This window comes from Cryptotermes secundus, unplaced genomic scaffold (assembly GCF_002891405.2).
Source record: "Cryptotermes secundus unplaced genomic scaffold, Csec_1.0 scaffold400, whole genome shotgun sequence".
NCBI lineage: Eukaryota > Metazoa > Arthropoda > Insecta > Blattodea > Kalotermitidae > Cryptotermes > Cryptotermes secundus.
The window spans coordinates 834727-860412 of NW_019723908.1; the positions used below are offsets into that span (position 1 = coordinate 834727).

Below are 25686 nucleotides of genomic sequence, written 5' to 3' on the forward strand. Positions count from 1 at the left end.
AATATAAAACTCCTGTGGAGGTGGGGTCGAATACCTCCACCGTGAACTTGCGAGTCATAAGAGGTGACAAAAAGAGAAGTCTAAAATCTGAGACAGCAAAATATGGTCACGAGTCCCAAGAGACTCGGGCCCGAGAAAGACTGCGCTGGCAAGTACCAGCAGCATATACAAAAGACAAACTCGTCCTCTCGTCAGAGAGGACGCCCCACAAAAACAAGACTGTAACTGTCAGAGAGTAATAAATCTGGGGCTCGACACCAAGACTTACTGACTGACTGAACGTCAGTCGCAATGTGACTTTGACTTTATAAGAGGCTTAAACTTGGCGGTGTTCAAGCTTACGACCGTTCAAATGACTAAGTTGTAGCATAAGATACGTAAGCTAGGCGTGATGTGCTCTGTAAAACCTGTATAGAGAGAGGACTTGTGTGTAGTGCAAAAGGAAGAATTTTCAATAATATTTTATATGTGCGAAATATACATTTGACGAAAGGCCAAGCTTATTCATAAGAGACAAACCCATCTTCTCGTCAGAGAGGATGTTACATAAGGACAATTACCGCAAGAGTTCAGTTGGAAAAAAAAATCTCTGGTCGTGGGCCTCAAGGGGTGACGCCAAAACGAACTTATTCGCGGTAAACCGCCAGTCGTAAAGTAACTTTGACTTTGACTTTTGAGAGATAAAGATCAGAGGTCAGATCAGAGATGATATGTTGCATCACCTGGGAGAAGTTATGTCAGAGTGATTGTAGTAATTGTAATTGTAATCGTGAGCGAATTATCCAATAAAGCATCTTCGTCTAAAGCCGCAACCCATAAATTATTTGTCACGGAACCCCGGGCACGTGACAATATGAAGGGGAATGGTTGACTTCACGCTCCTGCCGATTTACCATTGGAAAGGAGTTGTTGGATCGATGGGTGGGAAGAGGCCGCGCCATAACTCAAGCGGTTAGCCATTGGCTTCCACCACGGCGGCCCGTGTTCGATCCCGGGTCTGGTTAAGTGGGATTTGTGGTGGACAGAGTGACGCTGGGGCGGTTTTTCTCCGAGTACTTCGATTTCTCCTGTCAATCTTAATTCCACCAAATTCTCCATCATAATCACCCGGGGCAGGTACAATAGGTCAATGAGTGGCCGCCTTGCCGAGTGGAACCAGCTGGACTCCACCCGCCACTAAGCAAATTAAAAAAAATAATGGGTGGGAAGTATAACCCATATGGACGCAATGGCGACGCAGAAAAGTAGCTACCACTAACAAGAAACGAACTCCTATCGTCGACCTGTGGAACATCTCTTTATTAAGATGTGTGACAGTAAAATTCACTCAGCAGGGATCATGTTTGAGAAGAGTTAACATAATAAATAAAACCAAGAAAGAATTAAATGCAGAAAATCGTATAAAACGGACTGATTCGAAGCAGCACTGCTGTTTGTATATTATGCATGTGGTCTCCGACCAGTGGTGTGAGAACATGTCCATTTCAAGTCTACATTACGACCACATTCGTGCTGTCAGGTCAGCCTGACATGGCAGTCCTGCAACAATGCGGACGCACTTCAGCTATTGTGTTCAGTTTGAAATATCGACGCGACTCCAATCAATTGCAACATTTTGTGGACATGTACAGTTAAAATGACGTTTAATAGAAAGCCATTTCAACTGTTTTCTTTGTCGGGGGGGGGGGGAATAGTAGAACCCCACGCGATCGAACCACATTCGTTTCTGAATTCCTGTTGGCACAGATTGCAAGTGTTCGAAAATAATGTTTTCTGGAAAATGTTTGGGAGTAAGAGAGATTCATTTAGAGCGAAATTCGGGATGTTACACAAACAGGAACTATATTACGTATGTTCATCCTGGTGGTCTTGTCTTGTTACGGTCGTAAGAAGGTAAACAGGCCATAAAGGCCCATCGGGTTGTGAGACGTCTAGGTTCCCAAATTTTATGTAGACTTTCAGCTCACAGATGTCGGTAAGGAGGAATTGCTGCTGAAATGCATCGCAAACTTTTTTCTGTTTACGACGAAGATATTTTGAACATGCAAAATGTGGCAAAATGGTGTCAAGAATTTGAAGCAGGAAGAAGTGGTGTTCATGATGGAAGGCCATCCATTGTCACTGATGAAATAATACAAAAAAAAAAAAGTTGATGAAAACATTCGTGCTGACAGACGTTAAACCATCGATGAAGTTCATCAACAATGCCCAAATTGTCAAGAACTTTTCTCCATGGCTAAGAGAGCAGGGGGGAGATTTCTACGACGCTGGAATAAAAAAAAATCTCGTTCCCATGCTCACCAAGTGCATTGCGATCCATGGTGATTATGTTGAAAGGTAAATAAAGGTGTGTTGTAAAAGTGCTACAAGTCGATCCAAAAAAATGCTTTACAAATATATTCTGGACTTTGTATCCTTACTTTCAGAATATATTTCTTATATGTATGATGTCTCTGTACCGAATTTCGCGTCTCTGGTTCTCGTGTTGTACTTGTTATCGCCATTAAACCGAACGCTAAATAACATTTTCGCTCTGCCGCCATGTTGTTATTTTACGTTCTACAAAAACATTTTTTAGTAAAGTTTCATATTTTTCCGAGATGTATAACCATATATCATTTCGGGATCGTGTATTGCTGACGTGAATATCTGTCCCGTCTCACACTGTGCGTCCATATCTCGTTTTTATTGATTTCGGGAAGTTACAAAAAGGACGGCCATGGTATGTGCTATAATAGCATTACTGTCATGCCATGTTTGATAAAAATTGGTCAGCTGGTTCAAAAGTTGAAATTGGGATACACACATAGACTCATTAGCCTACACTTTTCCTTGAGGAAGGAAATTTTGCTGAAAATAATAATTACCATTATGTCTCACGAACAAATTAAGTTCTAATAAAATTAATTCAGCGTGAAAAATGATTAGAAATGTTTCTCAGAATCGATATGTCTGCGGATTCCGGTTGAAATTGGTTGTTGGTCCGTCCCCCCGTCTGTTTTTTCTTGTCTAAACTTCTACATATCGCAGGAGCATGTGTATTCACGTTGTAATAAAGCAGGCAATTTCTGTTGCTCTTCAATGCCATAAGAAAGAAAGAGATAGTAAAAGAAGTCTTTTGAAAATTATAAGCCAGGTCTTGTATGGGAAGTTGTAGGGTTAGACCAATTTAAGCATTGAATGCAGTAGTCGCCCGTAATTCGAGTGGACTCAATGTAAAATATGTTTTGTAAGAAAGATGAAAGATTTACAAGAGTGGAGGGGCACACTAGTTGGGAGTTGCGGGTGTCTGACAAGGACAGAGATCTTGTCTCTCTCTCTCTCTCCGTTCCCGAATGGGTCCGATATGATCGGTACGGGTCGCGGAGTGCCTCTGGCAAGCATGGATCTATTCATTACGTGGCTAAGATTGTGTCAGCAACACCTCCTCGACCCTCAACAGACACGCAATTTCAGCCATAAAATACTGTCACATGAGGTGCCCGAAAGAAATGGAAAAAGGAAGAAGGCAAGAACAGAAAGAGACGGTGAGAAATAAAGAAAGAAAGAAGAGAAAGAAAGGGGCAAGGAAATAAATTAAGTAAACAAAAGTCAGACGAGGAAAAATGATAGAACGACTAAAATACAGCGCGAAAGAATGGATGAATAAAGGAAAGAAGAAGAGAAATATGAATGATGGAAAGAACGATACAGAAAAAACGTTTTCTTTTGGTGTTCTTGAGGTTGCGTTAAATTCCGTCTATACGTAGAGCCTCTTACTAATGTTTCGGTTGATAAGGGAAGGCTGGCGTGGCCTATTTTAAATCACAGATGTGTAATAATATCACGAACACGGAAATGGATCCCTTACATGGTGAACCTGATGAAGAATACTTTTTAGTCGAAGCACATATGTTCTATTATTTTGACTTCCAGTGTCAGTACGTCATATGACGTAATTAAGAACAATTACGACTAGTATGAAAAAATGTCACTGGTGTACTGCATTATAAGGGGCGGCTGAGCATATCCACATCAAACATTCATGGAGTTCTACTTATATCTAACACTGAGAATGGTACACACGTTTGTGGTTTACATAGCCCCTATACCAATATACTCGTAAGTCTGCAGTAGAGGCGAACAATTGCACCGATCAACTTTTTGACTGATTAACCGCTTAACCAGTACAGGTAAGGTAATCTTATCCCTGTAACAGGCCGTGGAGGCCCAAAGGGTTGTGAGACGTCGAGGTTCCCACATTTTCTACACCGATGGAGATAAGGTAGTCAGCCTTACGCACCGGCCGCCCTTTACCCCCCAGGAAGATTGCTGGTACTTATTTCTATTAGAGGCTGAGTCGAGCCCAGGAACACACTGCTGCTGGAAGGATTAGGTCACTTTAAAATTCCAATGACATAGGGAATCGAAACAGCGACCTTCTGGCTTGTAACATAGTGCCCCGAACCTCTTAAGCACTGTTAAAATTAATTGCTCTAGTAACTATCTGCCTAACGAACCAGTTTGACTAACTGTCTTGAATAAAAAACTTATTTTATTTTGAGACTGATGAAGTGATTAATCTTTCAATAAAACAGACGATCTAAATAAATTAGTGAAAAACTTTAATAACTCACTTCAAATGTTCGACTCCGCTGATACCAAATTCCTTTACTGAACGAAAGTCTTGATGGGCATAATTCAGCCCAGCTCTCGCGAGACCCATTCTCGTAAAATCCATGATCTAGAAATTTAAATGGCGAAACTGAGCGGGGTGATTTTAAAAATGTTAGTTCGTACCTTCATGGGAACTCCCGATGTCACAATTGCAAATATGACTTTCATTCTTGTTTAGGAACGTCTAAATATAGCCAGCAACGACGATAACAGGGAAAGTATTCAGGACTGCCTCTGTGTTCTAGTTGTCAGAGTTCCCGCCTACAGATCCAGAGGTCCCGGGTTCGATTCCCGGCGTTACCAGATATCTGAGAAGTAGTGGGTCTGGAACGGGAGAGTTTTTTTTTTATTAGGAAAAGTGAGAGATTACATGAATGGAAAAGTAGCGGCTCCGGTCTAGAAATCCGATATTAACGGCCGTGGGATCCGTTGCGGTGACCACGCGACAGCCGCTAGTTGGTACTAACTTCTCCGAAAATCGGCGGTCGCTCGGTCGGTATAGTTCGCTTACGGACTAAAGCCACAGAGTTTTTTTTTTATTATTATTCAGGACACAGGCCTTTGGCGTGTCTCGAGCTTTCAGAAAACCCGTAACTCAGTCTCACTTGTGGGCATACTCGACTAAACAAAAGTAATTTGGCCCGACGTCAGTTGTCGGCCTGATGACGTGGTCACATGAACTGTAGCAGTTTTACTGATGTTTACAGAGGGAAGTGACCAGAACTACGCGGTGCTACATGTTAATGCCAGTGACGCCGACTCTGGCAAGAACGCCGAAATACGTTACTCCCTTCTGACACCAGTGGAGGGCTTCACCGTGGATCAAACGACAGGCACTCTACATGGCAACCGGAGCGGCATCCCGGCAGCTCTCATGAAACAGGACATCCAGCTCGTCATCGTCGCGACGGACTCCGGACAGCCGGCTCTCTCCTCTACCGTCGCCGTCAGGATCCACATTGCTGACGGAGGAAAAGCCAAGCCTAGATTCGCACAGGATGAATACAGGTTGGTCACTTCCTGGCCTCCTATGTTCTCAAGTCAGTTCCAGCGCCATTAAGCAATCTTCTGGGTGATCTTTTTACATATCTGTTTTTGTTCATCAAAGTGACTGATGAAATGAGACTTGTTCAATAGTGTAGCCATAGGAAATAAGTTTTGTCCATCATTCTCTGTTTCTGAATGTAGCCAAGAATACAGTTTTGTTCTTGAATGCAGAGGAATTGAACAATAAACATCATTGATTAAGTGGTAAGTAAATGATATCCTCAAATTTACCATTGCAATGTCTGTTCAAGGATGCATCTCAGGGAGGATTCACCATGTGGGACAACAGTGGTGAAGATTGTGGCAGCAGAATCGGCCATGGAAGATAATCAGGACTTCATTTTCTCCATATATGATGGAAACATAGGTGGAGCCTTCCAAGTTATGAGGTATTATTTGGTCTTACAGCTATAAATTGTCCATGCTGATGCTTTCCAAAAATTTTAATTAACACATTTGTGTGTTTGCAGCCCCAGTGGAGACCTCGTCCTGATAAAGCCATTGGATCGAGAGATTGAAGATTCCTACACACTTAGAGTGGTGGCTGGTGAACCCAACTCTCCTCCCAACAATGCAACTGCTGTCCTGGTGCACGTGATGGTGGATGATGCAAATGATAACTCCCCTGTATTTCAAGGAGGTGGTGGAAAGGGTTATGATGTCACAGTCAGCGAAGGAGCAAGTTTGGGCCATTCCATTCTCAAAATAATGGCATCAGATGCAGATCAGGCGGGCGGACCAAATGCTGAACTTGTCTATGATATCACTTCTGGAAATGATCGTGATCTGTTCACTTTGGATTCTAAGAGTGGAGTGCTGAGTGTCAAGAGAACTCTGGACTATGATGCTGGTGTTACAGAGTACATGCTGGTGGTCCGATCATCTGACAGCGCAAATTTACCACAAGATGCACCACTGTCAACAGTAACAAATGTCCATATCAGGCTGAAGGATGAGAATGACAATGCACCCAAGTTCCCAGTGTCCGAATATCTTGAATTTGTAGGGGAGAATGAGCATGTGGGAACAGCAGTGTTCACAGCAAGAGCCACTGATCTTGACAAGGGTATATATGGCAAGTTGAACTACACCATTGTGTCTGCAGCAGCTTCTGGCTACACAGATGTTGAAGATTCTTGGAAATTGTTTCGTGTGGATCCATCTACAGGCCTGGTAACTACAAATGCAGAGTTTGACTATGAGACACGGAATCGCTATGCTTTCACTCTGCATGCTAGCGATATAGGGGGAAGAACTGCTAGTGTAAGAGTTCGAGTTGAAATTGAGAGCCGAGATGAATTTCACCCACAGTTCACTGAACGAACATATCGATTTGTTCTCCCACCGCCATCTGTGTCCTCTTCTGGCCACCTCCCTGTCGGCTGCGTGGTTGGTCATGTTGCTGCTACAGATAGAGACAAAGGACCAGATGGGCGAGTGGTCTACCAGCTGACCACTCAGCACCCTTATTTTAAGATCAACCGCACAACCGGGGCTGTCATGGTGAAGAAAAAGCTAGACAATGCAGCTGCTGCCCTGGAGGCAGGCCGAGACATCAGCCTTGTGGTGACAGCCAGCTCAGGACGACAGGGATCACTGACCAACATGACGGTTGTAGAATTGGCACTGGACCCATTGGCTGACAGGGGCACCAACCTTGCCAGCAGTGTGATTGATGCGAACAGTAACAACACGACACTGGTTTCAGGTTCTGGAGGACTTGCGGACTGGGCTCTTGGACTCCTCATTGCACTAATTTTGATTGTGCTGGCATTTGGTGCAATTTTCCTGTTCCTACACATGCGGAACCGACGCCAGAAGAAGGTGAACAAGCCAGCTCTGACCCCCAGTACAGCTGTGGGTAGTCCAGAGAGTTTTGTGGACCCAGGTGCATTTGACACTATCCCAATAAGAGGTGGGGGAGGTGTGCAGGGTCCCACGGCACAGTTTGGACCTCCCAAGTATGACGAAATTCCCCCCTATGTTGGGGGCCCTGTGGTGCATCGTAACAACAATAGCAGCAGTTCTAACTCAGGGGCTGCAACCACATCAGAGCTGTCGGGGTCTGAGCAGTCAGGCTCCAGTGGGCGGGGTTCTGCCGAGGATGGCGAAGACGTAGAAGATGAGGAGATTCGTATGATCAATGAAGGTCCCTTGCAGCGAGACTCGGGAATTCACCGACAAACAGATGATGTGGATGACGACAACCTCTCTGATGTATCAGTACACAACACGCAGGAATACCTGGCACGCCTTGGTATTGTGGACACAAGCAATACAGCAGTTGGGCCCATCACCAACAGTGGGAAAGTTGTACCCATGGACATGTTTGATGAGGAGGGTTCAGGTGAGGCAGACATTACAAACCTGATCTATGCAAAACTGAAAGATGTGGGCTCAAGTGAGCGGGGTAGTAGCACTGAGGATGGGGGAGGGGCCAGTGGTGGGGTGGAACATGTCATGGTGATGGGGGGTTTTGGTGAAGTGAGTGGAGTTGTCACGACACACCAACCTTCCATGACAGGGTCACTCAGTTCAATTGTGCACAGTGAGGAAGAGCTGACTGGCAGCTACAACTGGGACTATCTGTTGGACTGGGGTCCCCAGTATCAGCCCTTGGCTCATGTGTTCTCAGAAATCGCGCGGTTGAAAGACGACACAGCATCAGTGCAGAGCACAAACAGTGGTGCCTCATCGGGGAAGGGAAAGGCCGCAATTGCATCGCACCCCCCTGCAGTGAAGACGGTACCCCCACCTCTCCTCACAAGCGTCGCGCCTCGGTCCATTGCTGCACCCGTTCTAGCATCCCGGACAGCTGGGGGCGCTCACTCTGCTAGTCACCATGGCGCAGCATCCGCCCAAGGCGGCCAGCAGCTCCTCATGTTGCCTCGCTCACCTATCAGCCATGATGCATCCGGCACAGGCTTCAGCACCTCCACAGCCATGTCACCCAGTTTCTCACCTTCTCTATCACCCCTGGCCACCAGGTCACCCTCCATATCTCCACTTGTCACCCCTGGTGTCCCTACTGCCCACCATGTGAGACAGGCACAGCCGCCTCAGCGGACAGCAGTTGCTGAGACTGAGCTCAGGATCTAGCTGTAGACATGCAATGCACTCTGAAGCGTTCTTTTGGAACCCATCATTGATTTTTCAGTTCAGTCTTCTGTAGTTGCTTGCTGAGGTGCTCAAGACCTCCTTACTGTGTCAAATTCAGTGACATGTTTTCTCAGCTGTTATGTATGGAGCTCAGTCTAAAGTGAACAATTGGAAGGAGATGTTGACTGAAACGGTTTACAGGTGTTCAACTCTCAGTATGGCCTTCTGTATTAGAGGCTGACAGAATTGCCATGCTGTTTTGTGTACATTGAATGAACCTTGAAGAAGAGACCTCTGTACACAAGATAAGAAACACAACTTATGAAACATATCGGTCATTCTGTTACACAGGTAACATTAGCATGTGATTCATGTACAGTAAAAATCCAGGCTTTAATGTCAGGCTGGGTCAGGAGAGACCTAGTAAACTCCCTCATAAGCAGAGTCAGACCACAGGTGGGATATAAATTATGATGTTGGTCATTTCTAAGAATGGTTTTATGTAAATCTGCACTTCAGAATTTTCCCGAATGTTTTCTAGAAGTAAAACTTTCTCCTGCTACTAAGTGTACTCCTTTTTTGCTTAAATGGCTGGTTGGTTTGTAATGCATCCAGTTGTGATCTGTGCAACTTCTCTGTCCTCTACCCGCCTAGGAAGAGGTATAGAATCCCCTTCTGAGCTGTAGGCACCAATAGGGCAGATTATTTTAGTCTCATTGTTACTGTGATCAAGTGAATGATTTTCATATGAATTTTGTCAAAAAATTGTTTCCCACAACTTTCATAATTCTATCTGAAGGTGCTAACTGCTTTTGTAACATTAGGAAGAAAAAGACTACAATTATACTTGTTGTAACTGTATAAGATGATGGTCTAGTTCAAAGTTTTTTTACACTTAAGCCAGTGGTTCAAACCCTTGCACTACTGTCAATTTAAGTTCCCCACCAACAAGACCACCAACACTATGGGACAAAGTCTGGACACTATTTAGCTTTAAAAAAAAAATCTTCTAAACCTTCATGAATCTGCCTTGAATTTGGAAACCACAGCCAGAAATTGAGAACTGGATGTCTGTAATTCCACATTATACACAGTTGTAGAAAGTAAACAGATGAGCCATGCATGTCTTAACCATGTGAGGCCTAGATATTAGGAACCCCATAAAAGGGCTCAATATCCGAATGGAAAGCACTGTACATTAGCAAAATGCATTGCTGCAAGGATATGTCATGGATAATCAGTTTGACAGTCTGCTGCCTGAGGAAGCTGAGGAATTTTAAAGCAGCGTGTTTTAATGTGTGCTAATGTTGTACCTCGTTTATTAATGTTTGTTGTCATTCTGTGATCTAAAATTAGAGGAAGAACTTTGGATTAATCTTTCTTAATTTCAAGCCAATACAGTTTATATTGTTTTAAATTTTGCAAAGGATATTGAAAAATAAATCTCATAATCTGAGTTTTAAGTACATGTAGAATTTCAGTACAAATCAGTCATTTGATGGTAAGATGATTAACTATACAGAAGAAAGTGAATTAGCTTCCTTATCCTTCCATGTGGTTTTCATAAAATTAACTTCATTTCAAATGGGAGGTAACATGCCTGACAGGCCAGAAATTTCTTAAGTATTCTTACTGCCAAAGAACAAGAACATGGAAATGTAGTGGGTTAAAATTTCTATTATTTCTGTGTCAAGGCCTCCAGATTTTATCTGAGCATTTTATGAAAATATATATGTGTTTATACCTGTATCAGTACACACAAATTTAACATCTGGACTACCTTCACCAAGGCTCCAAAGCACCCAGACTTTGTGTTAGAAAGAAAAGAGAAGGGAAGAAATTGTAAGCACCCATGTTTATTCTTTTGATTTTATACCTGGAAAAACTGCCTAAATAATGTGTACCATAGTTATATCAGCATTTCTGTTTAGGCAGACTGAGTAACAAAATGTGGCTTTTCTGTGAAGTAATGTTCACAAAATATTTCTTGTCACATTCATGCCATGAAATATTGTACTGTCATTTTAATGTGTGTGGACAGTCACTTGATTCTGTGTAGTCCTCATGTCTAGGGTTCAACCCCCCACATGATGTATTTTGTGATGTTACATGGAATGATGAGAACTTGATGACTGTAAATTATGATAAGCAGACAAAATTGCTGCTATTAGGAGTTCCTTGATTAAAAGTATGAAGTCACAATTAAAGACATCAGGAAACCTATGTACCACTTGCATAGAAGTCAGAACATCTTTCTTAAATCAGAAGGTCATTTTGGTGATTAAAAACATTGCATTGAAAAGAGTATATTTTACATAAATTCTCATGTCAGTTCTAAATTAGTCATAAATATAACTGGATAGGATTATTGGCCCATTATTCCTTATTTGTGTATTCATATATGTTGTGACATGACATCTTCTGATAATAATTTGATCTGTCATCTTATTAACAGGTTCGTTAATCAATATATCACTGTCTTCCATTTTCGCCCCATAGATCCAATGCATTTGGTGGCGACCATATTAAACTCAGTTAGGCCAATTCCCAGTCTTAAAAAACATTTTAAAATATAAATTATATTTATTTGTAAGTAAATAAACTAATTATTGTCATGAAATAAGTAAGACTGATGGAGAGAGTTACAGACTCAGACAAATGTGTGGGTTGGAAAGAATAACCATGCTACCAACACATTCTGCTTTCTCTAATATCTTACGTTATTAGAGGCAGGTATAAGCTGACTTGAAGATGTTTATTAACCAATTAATCAACACAGGAAAATAGTTGACAATTAGAGAATTAATGAGGCTAATTTATTATGGCTGGTATTTATATCTTCATTACAATAAACTACATTCCCTAACTGATGGAAAGATAACAAATTTTACTGTGAAATCCAGATTCAACTGAGATGAAATTTAAGTGCTAAAACAGGATATGTTAACTTCTAAAATAATAATCTTATATAAATCTTATTCTCTTGCATAAAGCATTTTGTTCTTCACACTCTTTCTTTCAAAGACATAAAATGTTAGAAACATATATTTGAGATGAATCATATTTAGTGGAAGAATTGTGTGCTGCTATTTTAATTTGACTCATATGAATATGACAGAGGAGCTCCAAAATCTGTAACCTTAATGTCAAAGGGTAGCTTCATTCACTTTTTTTATTTGAGTTGTTATGCCCCACATTAATGTGTGTCCAAAACAAAAATTATGCAATTATCTGTGCTGTTTTCAGTAAAAGGCATTTGTAAATATGGAGAACTGAAATATCATATCTTAACATAAAACTCTGGAATTTCTAACATTATGAATCACAAAGGACATTTATGTTTATACTGAAAATATTTCTAGAGGATATGATTACATGGTTAGAGTAAAAAAGAATGCTTGAATTTAAAGAAGAAGAAGTTACAGTTCCTTTCATTGTACATATGCTTCTTTAGTAGTTCCAAAATTCACTTCAGGCCTGTCTTTTAAAATGTGAATATTTTCCGTATCTTACTGAGACAAGTTGGGGTCCCCTTAGTCTGTTGTAAGGCTTCTCTTGATACAGGGCAATACTGAAAATTGCAGATGTCTGTCATCAACCAGGATCTTTTTGTGTGCAATATTAGATATTCTACAGTTTTGATAAAAATTAATTTGAATATTAAAGAAATAATTCTGAAGGATGTAAACAGTATTAATACTGCAACTGAACCGAAGATATTTAAAGTTCAGATAAAATTTAAAAGAATAAAATAACATTAATATATATTGAGAATGTATCCAAACAGGATAGCAACTTGGGTCTTAATTTTTAAACCAAAGTGTTAGAAAGACAGTAAACATCCAGGATATGAGAGAAAAAAAGAGTCATTTATTTCACCTTGAAACCAGGATACAATCATAATATCACATGGAAATAATTGTAATTTTACATATTACTGTGTACAGAAATTATAGTACTTAATATCTACTCCCTTTGGGATGAAGGAATGAATTCCTCAGCTTCCTGGAATCTGTGGTACATGTTATCCCTTCATGTAACACTAGTTCAACCCAGTGATATGAGCATCTTAGTGAATGAAATTGTAAAATCATACAAAATATTTTGTTGTTGTGAAACGGGTTTTTAATTGTCTTGTATGGGAACACAGAACCTTGATGACTGAGTTCACAAAGCCAAAGGCTTTTTGTATTTGTGTGCTGAATGTAAAAGATGAGCATTTCAAGTGAATGTACTGTTATATTTTCTCACACCACCTTAATAAACAGACACTCATACTTAAGGTGGAAAAGAAATAATGAGAAACGTATGTAAGAACGTAATTGTGTAAATACGTACGATAAGCAAAGTGAATTTGTGAAATACGTAAACAAATTCAAAATTCGTGTACATATATATAAATAATCAAAAAGACATTTTAGGACACAATGGACAGATGTGTTTTAGCTACTTGTAACGCACCTCGTTTCGACATGAAAATAGTTCGGCAGATGGACACTGTCACAACATCATACAATTGCTCAAGGATCTGCCGAATAAGAACTTCAGAATTTTATTCTCCACTACCGAAACGAAATGTTGGTTACTTGAAACAAGTGCCATTATGATAACAAACGCTTATCCAGAAGTATACGAAAATGTATCTTGCTCCATTTGTGATTATGCATACTAGGACCACTACGTGATAAAACTACTTGGAAACAAACTTAAGATCCTATTTGTGATATTCTGTTCATAGCTAAGCTTTAATGTGACAAGCTTTGACCCTGCCATCTCATCCCAACTGTTTAAGTTTCACTCACTTCTATCTCCGGTTTCAGCATAGTATTTTCACCAGTTCTGCTGGGTTTATGTACAAATATACAAAAAAAAAGCTCTCTTTCCCCGTCATTCTGTTTGAAGTTGAAATGTAAAATAAAATAAAACCCCAAGGTAGAAAACTAAGGTAATATGTATAGTCGAATTATATCCTGCGGTGGGTATAACATAATGTACTTATAGAATCTTTTGTACAAACGTTAGGTTTCTACTATTTTAGGAAGAAATAAAAAACATTTTGTAATAATGAATTGTTTCATCTGAACTGTGTCCCAATTCAAGTGATTTTCCGTGACTGTACATGCTCCAGCTCTGGACCTTGTCCTTCGTTCCCCTCACATAAAAGTACAGAGGGCCCAGTAGCCACAAAAAAGCTGAGGAATGTGGTGAGGTAGTTGACCCTGGGAAAAAGTAGAGTCGTTGTAGTTCTGACGTCCTCTACCAGGTACCGAAACGTGTCACTCAGACGTATCTGCCATCTATTGCATACTGATAATAATAAAAGCTCTGCTACTTAATTTTCATGCATATATTGTTAAAGAAATGTTTCTTGAAATTTTAATTCACATCCAGTGTTGTACACGTCAATGTCGATGCCTACTGACAATACAACCAATGTTATTTGTAACAATGTATAAATTCTCGGTAGTAAACAGGATTGGCCGCTGGTATTGCCGCCATCTATCCTCAACATTCAAAACTAATTCAATCTATCAAATCATTCTGATTGCAAATCTGTAGATGTCACTACTCATATCAACGTTAATTCCTGCTACCTAGGAACAGCAACTGTAACTACACCAGTGCACGTGTAGTCGAGGAGGAACTACATTCAAGTCGTGTTATTTAATCATGAAACTACTACTACTACTACAAACTTCTCGTGTGTAAACAAGTTATGCAGTAATACTTTTTTCTTTAGCTTTCACGTTATGCTACTTACCCTGATGTAGTTCAGAAAAGCTGTAGTCTGAAGGCTCTTAACTTTGCAGGGCAGCAACACTATAACGCGCATGGTTACATGTTTACGGAAATGTTTCGGACGGTATCTGATAACGCAGTGACAACTGTGATCGGCTCTGTGTTAAAGCTTGTTAACATTCTTTTAGAATGTGACGCCATGTAGTTTTATAAATAAGTACCTATAAACCAAACTTCACGGCGTCATATCCCAGAAGACCGTAAACTTTATAGTGAGATACTCAATCTTATATACTCTCCTGTTGTTCGTATTCATGTTAACTTGAGTGAACAAAATAGTTCACATACAAATAATGAAATTAATGTAATGCATATATTTCACAAGCAGTAAGACGTCATCGTACAGTCATGTATGGCCCCTTATGGTTTCACGTCACACTTCCGTTCTTCCTAACTCATATGATGTAACAAGGATGGGTGTTTGGTTCTTTCGTAAAGCCAAGTGAGAAGTTACATGTCTGTCCGTACGTTACTCCAGTATCTAAACCCAAGAAAATTATCATTTAATTTCAACTGTATTTGTGGACATTCATCTCGTGTTTGAGGATTGAGGTTACAATAATTCTCTGACGAGGATGAGTAGGTCTATGCCCCATTCTACGTGGCATGAGGCCGTCCTCATCACTATCTACGTATATTTCCTGCAAAAGTATAACCTGTTTTATTTACTAACTACAGTGACTCAATGTGGAACTAAGGACGAGGCGTACAGTCTTTTGCCAGTAGCAGCTAGGTAGTGATTTGTGCTAGCCAGTACGTGTGAATGAGAAATGCCATTTGACTGCGCATGCTGTTGTAACTGTATGGGATAACACAGCCGGTCAGTTCTCAGGGAACAGCGCACAGCCCTCGACGCTGACGCGCAACTAAACACACGAAATCACAGGGCGTTTATAAGTATGTAATGGGTTCATAAAACTAAAGCCGCTGGATTTGTAAAATGGGCCCGATTTTAATTTTTATTTCGTGTAACTAATCGTGTAAGCAAATCGGCTGCAGTTTGTTTTTTAAGTGGCGGTCTTTAGCTGTTGCTTGCTTATTAGATGCGGTAACTGAACAGGTTATTATCGATGACTGTCTACATGTATATTCTGGGTGTAATCGGTTCGATTCCCGGCCTTGTTCTGACTATTCTAAGATTTATATAGATTTTCCTCAGTCTTTCCAGGCCAGTGCCATGGTTCTCTGCTTTGTCATCCATATCAGCTACAAATGATCACCTTTCAACCTCTATCGATGCTGTGTAATTCTTACTGTAGGCCGCGCCATAGCTCAAGCGGTTAGTCGCTGTCTTCCCACCGCGGCGGCCCGGGTTCGATCCCGGGTCTGTTCAAGTGGGATTTGTGGTGGACAAAGTGGCGCTGGGGTAGGTTTTCTCCGAGTACTTCGGTTTCCCTTGACAATCTTCATTCCACCAATTGCTCCACAATCTCTCTCACCTATCATCTGGGGCTGGTAAAATAGGCCAGAAGTGGCCACACTACAAGGAACTTAGTCCCACCCCACTAGTAATAATAAAAAAATTCTTACTGTTGAAACTGCACTGTTGAATATACCAAGGTTTCATCTATATGATTTGCTTCCAGGAGATACCCAATTATAATCGTGGATTAACTACTGGCTCTTTTGAATGGCCGCTTTCATGTAAGAAAATACTTTAAGTATACCACGATTGCCTCCTGCCAAATCCCTACCTGCTCATGATCACTCTATAGACTAGACTATAGCCTGTGATCATTCACAATCTCCATGCCACAATATTTGCCCATATTACGCAAGACCAGAAGTTAATAACATGTTCGTATGAGAATCCATCATTCACGATAGCCTCTACTCAACCTGCTTTAACGTAAATAACTCTGCTTTTTCCGTAGAGTGTATCTATGACCGTGTGTTTCTTATGAATCTCCCAATGAACATCCCTCATCCAAGCAGTCGATCCCAGTATCCGAGCGGTCTAGGGCATGAACTGTATTCGCCCGCTAAAACACTGGGATCGTGGGTTCGAACTCCACTCAAGACATGCGACGGGCTGACCCCCCCCCCTTTCCAAGGAATCCTACCGACTGTCTAGGAATAAGAAAATGAAGTGAAAGGAAGCGTTTCACGGATGCCCAATGTTAAAAAAATTCCCTGTAACCAATCTACGTTCTTTAATGCTGTCACGCATCTAGAGGTGTGTGACTATAGACGGGAATGGATTTGACATTGGTGCATGCTTATCCGTTGCCGCGAGAACACATTTATTGGTTCGTTGCCTAGGAATGGGTGTTTATCTGCCTATTGCATAGCAACTGCTGTACTCGTATTCCATTTCGAGGTCTCTGCCCAACAACGGGTCTGTACGCCACAATACATACAAATATACTAAACAAATATTCGTTTCAACATATGAGATGTTAGAAATTCATATGAGATTTTAGTTTCTAGAACCTGTAGGGATAAGCCGCTTGAATGACTTAGGCGCTTGTTTCGTTGGACACAAAGAAATAGGAGGAGTGGATTGAAATGGATTAGTGTGGCTCAGCATAGAGACCAATGGCGGGCACATATGAGGACAATAATGAACGTTTGGGTCCCATTTTTTTCCCCTTTGGCGCTATAGCCCCAATTTGGGCCTTGACCTACCTCCATGAAACTCTCCATTTCACTTTGGTTTACTAGATCATAGACATTCTGTAGAACTCCTTGGGTGGGTGATCAGCTTGTCGCAAGGTCTCTACCTGCACAGAAGAACAGAAAAACGCGCACACACCAACACTAAACATTCATGCCATGAGTGGGATTCGAACCTGCGATCCCCGTTTCCGAGCGAGCGAAGACAGTTCATGCCTTAGGCCGCTCGGCTACTGTGACCAGTTTTGTTCCCATTAAAGTTGGGGAAATATTGAGTGGTCGAGCTTCTAGTAGCTCTGCAGAAATTCCGGTCCTGATGCAGACAGCACCGTTAAAGATGAAACCGACTTACATGTAGTTTTTTACTTTTTGTTGCTAGTGGGTGGGACTAAGTCCCTTGTACTGCGGCCACTTCTGGCCTATTGTACCAGCCCCAGATGATAGGTGAGGGTGATTGTGGAGCAATTGGTGGAATGAAGATTGGCAGGGGAAACCGAACTACTCGGAGAAAACCTGCCCCAGCGCCACTTTGTCCGTCACAAATCCCACTTGACCAGATCCGGGATCGAACCCGGGCCGCCACGATGGGAAACCAGCGACTAAACGCTTGAGCTATGGAGCGGCCTACATGTGGTTAGTGATGTCATATGTTCATAAGGTCACAGTTTTCCAGCCAAGAAGTTTGATGTATTTATTAATTAGCCCTATAATACAAAATACTGGTAACAATATTGATCACTCGACCAGACCACTAAGTTGTGTTGTAAATGTACTTATTTTACTGTAACTTTACGTTATATGCAGTAATCCCACTGCTATAAATTTAGTCTTATTTCTGTCATCTTTTCGTGGCTGTACAGTTAATCATTCACCGGATTAGACGTATATCGTGAAAGTTGAGTGTATAATCAAGATTCCTGTACAGTTAACTAGACACGTGTGACATAAGCATGTCTGGACAGAAGTAGCGGTGTACAGGTAAAGCTATCCCTGTAACAGGCCGTGGAGGCCCATAGATTTGTGAGATATCGAGGCTCCGACATTTTCTAGACAATCGGCTCACATGTGGCGGTAAGGTTGTCAGCCTTACGCTCCGGCCGCATCTCTATCTCCAAGAATATTCCTGGTACTCATTTTTGTTAGAGGCTGATTCGATTCCAGGGCCATAGTGAGGCTGGAAAGATTAAGTAAATTAAACCTCATCTGGACTCGAACCCGCCATCTTCCAGCTTGTAACATAGTGTCTCAACCGCGTGCTCCCCTTTAGGTGCAGGAATTGCGATAAGTGAGTCCCTCTGTTTATATATCGGGAGGACTCTGATATTCAAGACAGCCTCGTATTGGAAGTGTGTTATTCGCGGGCCGTACGTAGCCCGCGCGCCACACTTTAACACTAACTTTATTAAGATTAAGTTTTGTGATCAGATATCGAGTTAGTGAGCTTCCATCTGTTCTGCGATTAGTCATGATAGATTACATGCGTCTTCAAGTTCCGCGGTCTTATGAGACTCGTATTGACCTAGCTTGATGTGAGTAAATGCAGTTTCCTCTATCATCCGTGGATCACTTTATATCCATCTTTGTTTGACCCAGTCCACCCATACACACACACACACACACACACACACTTTTTCATTCACCTAAAAGGCAGGCCCAGAGCTGATAACTTTGTGTCAGTGTTAGAGCGAACTAAGTCTCAGTGACAATAATTAATACATGTAGGATGTGATGCGGTGCAGTCTGGTACAAACACACCGACTTCTCCGCGGAAAGCACTCTCTTTATTTTCACCGTCGAAGATTAGGCCTAAGCCAAGCAAGTAGCAAGCAAGGTTATTGCTTCCTTATTTTATTTATCAATCCTGAAGATGGAGGCAGTAGGTTCCTCCGAAACGTCGGAGAAATTGAACCTGACTGCATGGTGTCATGACCCAGAAGGTGGTGCTGTGATGTAGTAATTCCCTGAGAGCATATTTTTTCTTAATTTTTCAGAAATTAAGCAACTCGTAAATGGGGTATAGAATTAGTATTTCATATGACGCCGTAGGATACTGTTAGTTTAGAATGTTCCTCATGGGCAGTTATAAATTCTGTCTGTTTTAATATCGCATAAAAAGCGTTTATTTTTACAGACCTCTCGGTCTACTCAGCCTCTAACAGAAATGAGTACTAGGAATCTTCATTGGGGTAAAGGGCGGCCGGCGGGAAAAGCTGATAAGCTCACTATCATCTCACAGTGGATTGTTTAGGAAATGTGGGAGCCTCGACGTCTCAGAATCCTATGGGCCTCCACAACTTGTTACAAGAATAGCTTTACTTTTGTATATGATTAGTAATAATTAAATTTGTAGACTATTATTAGTCATGTAGCACGAATGGGGTAGAAGAGGAATGCGTGTGGGATATTGGTGGAAAAGCCAGAAGGAAAGAGCTTACTGGGAAGACCAAGGCATAAGTGGGTGAACAATATTAAAATGGATCTTAGAGAGATAGAATGGGATGGATTGGATAGGATAGGATAGGATTGGATAGGATAGATCTGGCTCAGGATAGGGAACGCTAGAGGGCTCTTGTGAACACGGTAATAAACCTTCGGAATCTATAAAATGCTGGGAAATTCCTGAGTAGCTGCACAATTGGCGGCTTCTCAACAAGGTCTCAGCTCCATGAGTAAGTAAGACTATTATTAGTACGTTGCAATGTGAGGCAGACAGAATGCTAGTCCTCAGAAATCCTCACACGTTTTATCGGCCAGTAAATTAGAACGCCATTCCTTTGGACGAAGTCCTTAGAGAGACAGACTAATTAGTGGAAAATCAATACTAATTTGAAATATTTTCGTAGTAATTGTGTTATGGTGATAAATCCAATTGGACAATGCAAATATATGCAACTTTCCTTTAAGTTTCAAATTTGAAGGCAACTTGAATATTTTATGGACTCTAACTCAGCAATATTGAAACCCCAAAAAAGCAAACAGTAGAAAGTCTAATTTTATTCGAGCTGAAGTCAGTTATTCTTCCCCGATCTTGCTATTCAATTTGCTGTCCAGGGCTCTGTCCACTAGAGAATATAATTGGCCTAATATGGTCAATTTACGACAACATTTCCTTATCAGTGACAATGTCAACTCCACAGTTGATGTGACAAGCGTAGAGGATTTTATTAGATGAAACAGGCATTGTACTCATAACCTGTTACCACTGTGTAGTTGACTGTACGGACCGAAGCCACTTTATGGCCCATTCGTAGATAGTATGAAGTTCTGAAAATAAGTTAGGTTGATGTCTGGTTCCCTTCAAATGCCTCAGTCTGAATACCGAGGCTAGCAGGAAGAGTAAATTAATAATTATAGCCTAAGTTTAGTGCCCCATTTTTGTGTGCAGTTTCTACGTACAGGTGACAGAGTTCAAATATTTGGGACGACCGTAACAAATACAACAAGTGAGTAATGAGGAAATTAATAGAAGATTGAATTCGGTTAATGCTTGCTACCATTCAATTCAGAACTTTTTGTCTTCTGATCTGTTGCCTAAAAACGTAAAAATTAAAACATGCAAAACTATAATTTTGCCTGTAGTTTTTTATGGGTATGAAACTCGGTCTTTGACATTAACGAAAGAACATAGAGTGACTGTGTTTGAAACCAGGCCAATGAGGAGATTATCTGAATCGAAGAGGGATAAAATTGTAGGATGCTACACAAAACTGCATTATGAAGAGCTTCATAAATTCTACTCTTCGCCAAATATAATTAAAATAATCAAGTCAAGGAGGATGATATGGGAAGAGTATGTAGCACACAATAGGTGCGCAGACAGGATTTTTGTAGGAAAGCCAGAAGAAAAAAGACCACTGGGAAAACCTAGAAGTAGGCCGAAAGATTAATATTAAAATGGATCTTAAAGAAATAGGGTAGGATTGTATGGACTGGATTGACCTGACTCGGGATAGAGACTGGTGGAGGGCTCTTGTGAACACGTTAATGAACTTTCGGATTCCATAAAATATTGGGAAGTTCTTGAGTAGCCGAACGAAGCTTTTCAAGAAGGACTCAGCACCTTCGAGTTGGGTATAAATTCCTAATATATTAAATTTGAAGATGTCACCTCAGATTCTCGCATTGTTGTTTATAATTGCCAGTATGTAAAATTCGTTTTTATGCTTACGACGTAGGTGTATCTATATAGACGCAGAATTTCACGTAAAGAGGGCTAAAGCGGCAGTGTTTCTAATATATATTGGGAGGTGCCCGGTTTGAATCTCGGTCGTGACTACAATTATCCTAATTTACGATTTTTACGATTTTACTCTGTTCATCCAGGGAATTCCGGGATAATACCGGGAAATATGCCACGACCCCTTTCTGCCGAACCTTGAAATGTTCGCTGAGCCTTATAATCGCTGTATAGGCCTATCTTCTGATGCCAAATTACACTGTGCTAATTACAGATGTTAATCAAAGTTAAAGTCAAAGTCACATTGCGACTGATGGCCAATCAGTCAGTAAGTCTTGGTGTCGAGCACCCTCCTGGGGCTCATGACAAGATATTTATTACTGTTTGACAGTTGCCGTCTTCTTTTTTGTGGTCGCCCTCTGTGACGAGAGGAGGGTCTGTCTTTTATATATGCTGCTGGTCCTTGCCAGCGCAGTCTTTCTTTGGTCCGAGTCCCTTGGTGCTCGAGACCATATTTGACTGTTTCAAATTTGAGACTTCCCTTTACGTCGCCTCCTACGACTCGCAGGGTCACGGTGGAGGTATTCGACCCCGCCTCCACACGGGTTATATAGACTCGGCACGGACTACATCTGTAGTATTGTTGCGTGAATGTCTGTTTCGGCCGTTATCCAGCAACGGCCGTTGTTTACAGATTAATTTCTTAGCAACGGCTATTATATAGCTACTTATTTCACGGTCGTTGCCTAAAACAGGTCAACATGCTACTATATTACGGAGTCAATTTTATTCCATACATGAGTAGGTATGTCATATTCAGTAGGGGTGAAAGATTACGATATGGAAGGTAGGAGTTCAATTCCTGGAAAGGGCAAAAATTATTCTCTTAGCCGATAAGTTCAGATCACCTTTGGGTTCTACCCAGCCTCCTATTCAAATTCACAGACCTTCCGAAATTCTTTTTCTCCGAGGTTACAACGGCTGTAGCGTGAAGCTGACCTCTTACATCCGTCTGGAGAAGAGGTTCAGAACATATGGGGCTTTGCCCACATATCTATTTATGACATGGCAGTTAGACAAAAGGTTAAGTGTAACTTTCATTCCATTTCACATAATAGCTAACACTGTAAGATATCTCTCATCTGTTGTACATGTCTCGCGGATCAGAATTCTAAACTATTAAGACTGATTGATTCTTCTTTATAATTAACAATAAATTCTCAGCTTCTCTGATTGAAACGTAAGGTTTTTTTGTGAAATATGAGGAGGTTACAATGCAGAAAGCTGGTGTCGTGATGTATTTCAGCTACTATCAAACCGAATATTTAGATGGAAAGACACAAAACTAAATTTTCAGTGAAATAGCATGTCCTAATTGAGTTTCGAAGCTGGGACTTCTGAAATATCAGATAGGCTTGATAATGACTCTATCTGATCTTTCGGTATGGAAGAGAATTCTGATTACAATAAAGATAACTTGTAACCAATAGAGATTTTAACTTGATACCTTCAAGATGAGAGTCAAATATAGTATGGCTGGTGATACAATTTCCTCTGCTCGTTGTCTTGGTAAATTAGCGGAAGCACATCTGGTCACTGTTGATGTGTATGGCAGTAAAGGACAGATGTCTTAACTTGGCTCAAGCGTTAACGCTTCTGTCTTGCACCCGGGAGCTGACGGTTTCGAATTTCGTTTGGGACACTGGATACTCTGACTGACGAATTTTATGGATCTCCTAAATATTTCCAGATACGCGCTGGGATAGCATCCTTACATAGGCCACGACCTCTCCCGTCTGTATCCTTTTATATTCAGTGCACCGTAAACAATCTAAAGTTCAATGCTACGGGCTATGCGATATACACGTAGTCTGAAATACTGACAGTGTTGCGCATGTGAGAAATTATAATCTCAATTTGAAACGTTGTCGTCTTGCAGAAAACATTTAAAGATGGCCAAACTAAAGCATTGAAATTCCTGGTATTCGTCATTTCAAAATTAGAATATTTCAAAATATTCATGTCCCTCAATTAAAAAAAGAAACCCCGTGGCTTTAGTCCGTAAGCGAACTATACCGACGGGCGATCGCCGCTTGTCGGAGAAGTTAGCGCCAACTTTAGCGGATATAGAGGGTCGCGTGGTCAGCGCAAACGTATCCCCACGGCCATTAATTTCGGTTTTCTGGACCGGAGCCGCTACTTTTCCATTCAAGTAGATCCTCAATTATCCTCACGAGGCTGAGTGGACCCCTTTCCAGACCCACTACTTCTCAGAAAATCTGGTAGGTCTGGGAATAGGACCCGGGACCTCTGGATCTGTAGCCAGGAACTCTGACCACTAGACCACAGAAGCGGTCCGATCTCTCAACATCTAAAATTTTACGTAAGGAACTACGAGACAATTAAACTGCTTGTTCGACAAAAAATGTTGTTCCTATTAAAAATAAGTATAAAATTGAGTTAGCGGGCTTTTCCTTTCAGTAAAGAACGTGTGTGTATGGTAAGAATATTTATCAAATTTTCTTTCTTCTCCTTCCCTCCTACTGTCCGTTCTTGTAATATGTTTTCTCTCCCGTACACTCCCTTCCGTTTCGCTAAAAAGAAGATTTGTATACATTTTCTTCTTATTTTTCTTGACGTAAAAAGTAATATTTTTATAGTATCACGTTTCTGGGGCAATAAGAATTATTAGTTGATATTGGCAGGCAACATATTGTTATCCGGCAATATGCAAAGTTGGTCCCCTCCCTGCCACCTCTCATCCAATCGCTTAAGTAAATTCGTTGCATGGCAGTTCAGGACAGAAAAATAAGTGGGGAGAAAGAAAAAGAGAGGGTAAAATTACGTATCGGATGAACAAAATGTGCGGCTGCTGGACTCCGATAAGAGACACACAAGAGGGAAAGAGAGAAAGAGAGAAAGAGAGCGGAACGGACTCGCATATCGAATCGACTGCTTGCGGAAACTAAGCTCGATACATATTCAGAATAAGCTGCTCGTGCTCGCCGTTACAAGAGGCAATGTTGCCACACAGTAAAAATGAAAGTATTTTTCCTCAAACTGTAAACTGTAACCGCCTTATATACTCGTATGTGTACGTTAAAGAGTGGGTTGAATATTTGGCAGTTACTTGCAAGATAAAAGGATTTTGTGTTTTTGTGGAATCAGAACGGTCATCAATTTCCTTTTCTTCTTTATATTATTAATTTTTTGCTTCATTATTTATGTTTTTCAAGGAGGATTAGGTGGGCAGGGTATGTAACAGGATGGGGGAGACGAGGAATGCATATAGGTTATTGGTGGGAAAGCCAGAAGGAAAGAGACTACTGGGAAGTCCAAGGCGTAGGTGGGTGGACAATATTAAAATAGATCTTAGGGAGATAGGATGGGATGGTGTGGATTGGATTGATCTGGCTTAGGATAGCGACTAGTGGAGGGAACTTGTGAACACGATAATGAACCTTCGGGTTGCATAAAATGCTGGGAAATTCTTGAGTAGCTGCAGAATTGGTGGCTCCTCAAGAAGGGCTCAGCTCCATGAGTAAGTAAATAAGTAAGAATGTATTTTTTCTTTTCTTCTTGTCTTTGTTTCTTTGTTCTCTTACCTTCTCTCTTTCCTTATATTTCCTTTCTTCTGTACTTCATTTCTCTCTTCTTACCAGTGTTTCCTCTGCATTTAAATATTGTATTGTCACGTTTTCGGGGTTCCGTGACTAATAATAACGGGTTCTGGATTTGGTGATTGGATTTATTGGCACTTCTTTACAATTAAAACCAATTATAACAGCTCACAATCAATGACTGCCTAAGACTCGCTAAATTCCTTATTGGACTACGAGTGTATTCTCTTTCGCGGTGACGCATGACGATAGAAGGCTCAATTCCGAATGAACTCTGAGCTTTCTTATGAATGAATTCAGTTTTATAATTTCGGACGAACCGAGGAGAGACAAACACCTCGAACAGTTCGTCCCTTATTTTCTGTGTTTTGTCCGTTGCTACGAAACGTGCTTAGCGGTTTGCTACGAAGTAACGGAGGTCCTTCTGCTGTTGATTGTGTGACCTCGGGAATGTGTTTATCACGTTGTCTAGCAATGGTCATATTTGTCACAATACATATAATAACAGACTTAAGTGCACATTTCACTTGGTAAAACTAGACGCAGATGTTCGGATATTATTAAATTTAGCTTACGGAAAAGAGGATATATCAGGATATGGACTAAATTCGACGGTGTCAGGAAAAGGTCTATGACGGACTGTGTCCGTAACAGGTTAATATACACGCGTAT

At 41.1% G+C, this 25686-nt stretch overlaps 2 protein-coding genes across 2 annotated transcripts in view; both read left to right on the plus strand.

Annotated features, from left to right (window-relative positions):
• The window catches only part of LOC111862076 (protein dachsous), a 657337-nt gene extending 643470 nt beyond the window's left edge, over nucleotides 1-13867 (plus strand). Inside the window, exons 16-18 of the mRNA XM_033750539.1 lie at nucleotides 5364-5664; nucleotides 5955-6092; nucleotides 6174-13867. Of these exons, the coding sequence (XP_033606430.1) occupies nucleotides 5364-5664; nucleotides 5955-6092; nucleotides 6174-8802 (3068 nt within the window). The 3' untranslated portion in view covers nucleotides 8803-13867. The remainder of the gene's footprint in view (nucleotides 1-5363; nucleotides 5665-5954; nucleotides 6093-6173) is intronic.
• A 562-nt stretch (nucleotides 13868-14429) lies between these two features.
• LOC111862086 (dachshund homolog 2) overlaps nucleotides 14430-25686 on the plus strand; it is a 735944-nt gene continuing 724687 nt past the window's right edge. The window contains exon 1 of the mRNA XM_033750542.1: nucleotides 14430-14507. The gene's annotated coding sequence lies outside the window, so the exon portion shown is untranslated. The remainder of the gene's footprint in view (nucleotides 14508-25686) is intronic.